Source organism: Hydra viridissima, unplaced genomic scaffold, assembly GCF_058129835.1.
Source record: "Hydra viridissima isolate aposymbiotic clone 2 unplaced genomic scaffold, HvirCarnegie_v1 scaffold_7, whole genome shotgun sequence".
Taxonomy (NCBI): domain Eukaryota; kingdom Metazoa; phylum Cnidaria; class Hydrozoa; order Anthoathecata; family Hydridae; genus Hydra; species Hydra viridissima.
The window spans coordinates 3,187,896-3,195,376 of NW_028324306.1; the positions used below are offsets into that span (position 1 = coordinate 3,187,896).

Here is a 7,481-nt window from a genome sequence, read left to right on the forward strand (position 1 = left end):
TTGGAAGTTTTAACGTTAATCGTTCGGATTGATGTCTCTGTATCTACATTTATTTTTTGACCTTACCTGGCATCTTACGCGCGATGTTATTTGGGTAGTCTGATAGAATAAAACTAGTCATAAAAAATGTTGCTATTAGCCAATCTTGAAGATTTCACACATCTGCTTTTTTTTTTTTTTTTTTTTATTATTTTTTTTTTTTGCAACAGCTGTCGTTGCAAAAAAAAAATTGTTGTAAAATCTTAAGGTAATTAAATATACCCTTTACTTTTGTTTTGGAATTAGTAAGCTCTTTAATCTGAAAGTACTTTTATCTTTATGGGCATGCCTGATGAAAATTGTCCTATTCTTCACTAACTTTAATAGGGGAAATGCAAAAGGAAAAGTCAAGGCAACACTCGACAATGGATGTTAGATAATGGCCACCATATGGTTATTTTTTTCACTAAATCTTAAGATAGATAATGACCTGAATTTCGATGATGATCTGAACTTCAATTCTAATCTACAAATCCAAAATCCATTTTGGATTTGTAGATTAGAATTTGTGGATTAGGTTTTTTTGGATGCGATTCTCTAACTTGGTACTTTGTGTGAGTTGATGACCGGATCGGATGTTAGCAAAAGCATGTTCAGCTAATCTACATTTGTGGAAATACATGAGTTTTTTCTGGAATAGTGCTCGCGGAATCGACTAAGATATTTATTGTAGACTTCTTGAGACTTTCAAGAGTTGTCCAATAGGAAGAATGCATATTTTAACATTTTCCGAGCTATGTACAAGAACTTCCGAGCAATTGTACAAGAATTTCCGAGCTATGTATAAGAATTTTGTGCACAGTAACTAATAAGCATATAGTACCACAGATATAGATTTATACAAAGAGTTTTGGTTTCAGAACAAATTTTTAAAATTTTTTTAAATAATATCAAGGCTGGAAGGCAGCATTCTTTAATAAAATACTGAAACTTTTGATGAGATTTTCTTCCGCAAATCGCTGCATAAATCCGGCTTCATAAAGACCCTGCGAGCAATTTACCTATCTTTTTCGAAGTTTAATTTATAGGTGCTGTGATCAGAGATTCCACCACACCCCTATTTGTAACAGACGCTACAGCTCGCTATCACCGAGTGTAATTCCTCAAAAAGATGGAAATTACAACAAACAAAATAAATACACGAAAATTGAGATTTCATGAAAAAATTCTTTATAAAGTTTGAGTTTTTTTAGTTCATAAAAAACAAAAAGCAACATCTGTTTCTCACTAATTACTGGATCAGAAAATTTTTAAAATCAAAAATCAGTATATAGTAGAAATTGAACAAAGAATACAACAATTCAAGTTACTTAAAAATCCTCAAAAAATCAAAAAGATGCTCAAAATTGGTCTAAAAAACCATTTTAAAATGTTGTCTCGTTTAGTATTTAGTTTAGTAGTAGTTAAGTAAAATGTTGTCTAGTAGAGACGGTGAATATTCAGCTAGTTCGGAATTATTAAAGAACAGAATTGAATTAAGGTAACAAAATAGGTTTCTGCTGAATTTAAAATAAAATATTCTGCAAAGCCTTAGCAAAAGCTGTTCAATCCAGGATAGCTGTTCAAATACACATGTTGAGTAGACAAGTCCGCATAATCATTCATGCATTTAGGCTGAGTACTTGGATCAAAGAAATACTAAAATAGTAACAGAAAACAATCAAATACGCAAATATACCTTTCTATTTATAAAGATGTTTTTCTTTTTATCAGCAATTTAAGCATACGCATGGGTAATAAATTTAGAATTTGGATTCAATGAGGTACTCTTAACATTCACCATTCAATGAAGCACTCTTAAGATTCAGATCTTTGCATAACATTTTATAATATCAATACCTTGAAGTAATCAGCTTTAGGATGCTCAAGGTTATGGTTATCCATAGCTCCTCTTGCAGTAAATCCAAATCCAGTCAACACTTTCTTGTTATACAAAAGAAAGATTGGAAAAAAGTCATCGCAGTCCATATCCTTAGTGATATTATACCAATAATGTTGACCTAAGATAAACATACTAAATCTCGTATTCAAGTAATTCAGTTATTGAAAGTGTAATTAATCAAAAATATGTGTTTTATTTAACCAAAAAGATTTTTAAAAAAACTTTAACTTATAATAAATTATGTGTTTTGGATCTATTGTCATATACCTGAGAATTAACTCAATCGACAACTATATTATGTTTTTTTCGTATTGAACTACTAAACTAGAAAATATGAGGGAGACTCATTGACATTTATCGGCCGAGGTAGATTCACATCTATAGATGTGATACTGATTTGTGAGAATCAAAATCTAACACAAACGTAATTCTTTTTTTGAATAAACAATCAAATTTAATAACAAAAATTATTATAATTAAAATTAATTACACTTAAGCTTCCCATTCTTCTTTTTGATCGTTTCATTTGAATTTTTTACTGAAACCTGAAAGCTTTTGAGGAGTTATATCTGTAAATGCCCATAATACCAATTTTTAATTGATATTGATAATGGTATGATAAAGGTATGATACTAATTTTTAAGCTTACATACAGCTAAAAAATTGGTGTCATACTATTCTCTATAGATGCAACAATTTCAAATTTTCTTCGAGACCCTCTGAAAAGTACACTTTAAAGAAGTTTAATGGAAATCGTGAGGTTCATGAGATAAAATTTATAAAAGCTTGATACGAAAAAACTATTTTAACAAATAAAGCTTACCCATTCCAAAAAAACACTTTCCCTTCGTCCAATTTGTAGTCTTTAAATCCTCTTCCTTTAATGGCAAGTTCATCAAAGATCTTTCTTTTCCCATGAAAATTCCAAGTTTCTCTCCAACATATTCGTTATTTCTTTCAGCATTTTTATTGCATATATTATTTAGATCAGTAAAGTACGCCGTAATGTACTTTGACTTCCCATCATTTTGAAGTACTATATCTTTCCAACGATTTTTTTCTTCCATGTGATCTGGAATCTAAAATATTTTTTTAAATGTTCGTTTCAGAAGGACAAACGAAATATGTGGTAGTAAAATAATTTGCAAAACATGCAGCAAACAGAGAAACGAATTACAAAGTTCTAACCCATATGCGTAGACCCCCCTAACACATCTTAACAAAGTAACAGTAAACTTACCCCCATTTGAATTCCTGCAATTATGCCATTTACATCAAATATTAAAACAGTAGCTAAGTCATTGTTGAGTGAGTAGCGTCTTCCTTGAAACGGAGATTCTGAAACTTAATGTAAAGAATAACAATAGTTTTTTAGAAGATGTCTTAGGGCGTTTAATTATATTGTTAGGGTGGAGCTTGTAACTTTTTGTTTTTAAATTATTTTAACAGCTAATGACAATAATTTAGTTGTTAAGATACCTAAAGCAAAAATTTTGAATTTTTAGTAGAAATACCTGAACCATAGCATGTTTATAGGTTTCATATATTATAAATATACTTCAAATACCAAAACGAAATCGTATTTAAGCTTTGTTTCTAAGTTAACGCTTATCTCATTCTTGAACTTCTCTGGTTAAAGAGGCTTTTACCCGAGTAATTTAAAATAATTGAAAAAAGCTGAAACTTATTTGAATTTGGAGATCAACAAAGTTTCAATAACTTTCAATCATTTTTTTAAAAATATAAAAACACAAGACTATCATTTTATTAAACCTTACCTTTGCAGTTATCAGCAAGCAATTTCCAAGAATTCTTAATTGCATCACTCTCCGAAATAGGCATTCTTCGGTAAAAAGGAAATTTCACTAAGAAATAAAAAAAAAAGAAGAATTGATCATAAGCATACCATGAATTTTTTTAGTTCAGAAAAAATGTAATCGTTGAAATTTGTAATTTTATCGATTGTTCTTCCTCCTCCCTCCTTACAGATGAAAAAAAGGCAACGGGCACTTTTTTTTCAACATGCAAGCAGTTCGTATTATTTCACAGTATTTTAAATGTATATTTGTTGATCTAATTTATCTAAAAGAATACTCTACCCTGCTAGGGATAGGGAAACTTTAATTAACTGTATTGCCACCTCTGATTCAATTGAAAGCATCTTTCATCATCTTTCATCATTCAACATTTTGAAACTGCACTCTTCATTTTATTTAGGATTTGTTAAGAAAACAAGAAATACAGTTTCCTGATTCTCGCAAAAACGATGTAAATGATTGAAGGAGAAATAGCTCAAACTATCGCTTTCTAACTTTCTGCGATCTTAAAAATATTTACGAACAGTATACATCATCCTTTTACCGCACTGGTTTTGAATTTGTTTGTCTCTGCAGCCGATGCACCATTTTCCGTTTGCATACATATTTGCCCTGTGTAAAACTCCAAAAATCTCCCAAACTCTGACATTTAAAGATATTTATCAGTTGACAATTGTTAATTTTTGTTTAAAATACTCAAAAAAGGTGTGTATCAGTGCTTTTTCTTAATTAGCAATTAACTCAGTATTAATGTGGTATGTTTAGGATATTATTAACTTAATTTGACGTACTAAAAAATATTAGCCAATAAAATTAAGATTAAAAATCGCTGATAATTATAAGCAGTGATAATATTTACGGAAAACTCCATAAATATCTCTATCTTCTGCATTAATGTTTTTCGGCTTTAGACTTCATTACATGACAATCAGTAAAACTCCTTTTGGTTATAAGATCTGGTAGATTGATTGATTTAAAAGAGTGTTTCATTACCCCCTATTCCCCACCTAGCCTCCTATAGTATTTATTTGAGGTACTTCTATCGTTTTATTAGTTTTTATCTCTAAAAAAATTTCGTGTGGTTTGGATTTGTTTGATAAGTTCCTGTAGAATTTAACTGGGTTGCTAAGATACAATTCTATGAACTCTAAAAATGGCCAGCAGTCTTTTTGTATTGCTCGTCGTTTTATTTGTTTCTGTATTTTGTTCGATACGTACATAGCAACTGCTTTTTACAAGAAATGTTTATTACAAAGGGAGAATTAGAAAGAAAAAGTTAAATAAAAAAAATTTAAACCGAAAAACGAAAACAATTTTTACATTTTCTGGAGAACTTTTTCATGAAAAGTTTAAAAAATTGAGAAAAAAACTTACCAGAGAGACTTTTCCAATCTGGAAAAACTAAAAATGAATAGTAAAATATTAACTTATACAACTATTTATATTACTTCATATATATATATATATATATATATATATATATATATATATATATATATATATATATATATATATATATATATATATATATATATATATATATATATATATATATATATATATATATATATATATTATTACCTTTATCATCCCGGCCAAATAAAAAGCAGCGAGATTCAGTCACAGCCAGAGAAAAAAGCAGGAATACAGCAAGAGCCTCCATTACTTCGAAAAGTCTGTCAACATCTATCGTAAAAACAAATTTTAAAATGCGTTATTGAAAAGCGCCTGTATAAATAATCAACAATTGAAGGTGATAATAGGATTTACTCAAAACAAACCAGGCTTATATAAAAACTTGCGTGATCAAAAAAACCTCTCTTTCCTTTTGTTTTAGCAGGTTAAACGTTGAATATTCATTTTTTAGAAACAAGAACGACTTGAAGGAGGACGGCAAGCCACGCAGTTTTGACATACAAAGAATTTTGCTGTGACGATATTCAAAAATTCTTAAATAGATAAAATACTCTTCAAATCACCAAGATTAAGCTTTAACTGTTTACGAAGGATGTGGAGTACTGTGCAAAAAAAATTAGACCGCCACCAGCTTTGTTATTTTAGCAGCGTTTTAACGAGCGTCCGTTTTTCTAAGCCGCAATTTTTCCATCATTCTCTTTTGTATTGTCGACAACTGAGCATTTTTCAGTGATTTCTTTATTCAATTTTAGAAAACTTGAGCATATCTGAACCTTTCAATCTTTTGCTATTGCGCAAAGAGTATTTTTTTTTTGTCTATTACCGTTTAACATGTCATTCCTGATCGAGTGTTTTTTCGGACTGTACAAATTTTTCGGACAGTACAAGTTTTTCGGACTGTACAACTTTATATCAAGAAACTTAGTATCCTTTTGGTACTCAATCATTTAACTTTGAACAAATTTCCTAAAGATTTTAACAGTTTTATAGTCCTTCCAGTTCTCTCCTCTCAAATTGATTCTTCAAATATCTTATAGCACTTTGAACTATCAGCGCGTGTTCATGGGCAGCAAAATGAATGCAGTTAGCATAAACGTCCAGTTCTCCCGAAATAGGTACTTAAAATTTAAAAATAAGTAAGCCATGACGAAGAGTCTATTTCGTATTTTGGATCCAATCGTAGGCGGAGACGGGATGGTATCATTGTCAAATAGCATACTGCCTATGCTGTTAGATAATTTTCATTTAACCCACGATTGGAGCCAATGATCCGAGCGACATGTTAGCCAATATTTTTTTGGTTTACCCGGTATTATTTTTCTTCTTAATGAAATAAACAAAAGTTCACCAGATGAGCTTAATCTAAGAAATGGTCAATAAGACAATAATAGCTTCCTGGATCTTAGGGCGTTACTCACATTATAGCTAACTTTGAAAGCGCATTGCTTAGTTTTTAAAAACTCTTTCTTAAGGGCTTTTTATTGAATAAAGTACAATGAATGAATAATTTTTACGTTGCATGAAAAACGTTTATCTTGGCTTTAGGGCTCTGGCACTGACCCTGAATCCATCTCTGATAATAAAGTATAAAAATAGATTATCACATCTTTGTATTTAAAGTATGGGAAGTATCGCTTTAGCTTGATTTAGAAGGAAATAATATTGTTACGTCCATGCGATGCATCAGGGAAAAATCAAGATTACTTGATTAATTTAGTTTAAGTAATTAACCCACAACTTGAACAATTTCCCTATGGGACAATTAAACTGAAAAATAGTGGCATCTCTTTCTTTGTTTGTGCTGTTGTAAATTGTTTAAAATTTTTTTTAGATAGTGTGTCAATGTAATTAAGTTATAAATTCAATTGTATATCTCAACTATAAAGTAATATTTATGCAACTATGTGTGTGCAAAAAATAAAGCAATATTTTGTTTATGACTATAGTACAACAAAAATGATGAACGATCGCTAAATTTTTAAAACTCTCTCCACAGATTTAAGAATGTAACAAACTATTCAATTTAGAAGTTTTAGTCTTCCTCCCTGATCCTTGATTCTCCCTGATCCAATTGACCTTACCGCTATGATGATAATTCTTCACTTATCTACTAACAGTTGAGTTTTACCATTTTTTATGCATTGCAATACTTCTGTAAGATTTTCCTTAATCTGCAGCTTTAATGATTCTTCCAATTTCCGTCAATTTTCAGTTTTCTAAAATATTCATTGTCGCCATATGACTTCTTTTTTTCGAGGATTTTGATGATATAAATCTCATTTTACTTACTTAGATGCATCCAGAAATAATAAAATAATAAATTAAAA

At 29.9% G+C, this 7,481-nt stretch overlaps 1 protein-coding gene across 1 annotated transcript; it reads right to left on the bottom strand.

Moving 5' to 3' along the window:
• Positions 1-1,186: 1,186 nt before the first annotated feature.
• LOC149885641 (uncharacterized) lies at positions 1,187-5,424 on the bottom strand. The gene is made up of 7 exons (XM_090092275.1): positions 5,320-5,424; positions 5,113-5,139; positions 3,700-3,786; positions 3,162-3,265; positions 2,745-3,000; positions 1,879-2,039; positions 1,187-1,677 (listed from the first exon to the last, which is right to left on the bottom strand). The coding sequence occupies exons 1-7, from the start codon at positions 5,399-5,401 to the stop codon at positions 1,570-1,572; spliced, it is 825 nt and encodes a 274-aa protein (XP_089948401.1). The 5' UTR covers positions 5,402-5,424; the 3' UTR covers positions 1,187-1,569.
• Between the last annotated feature and the right edge of the window lie 2,057 nt (positions 5,425-7,481).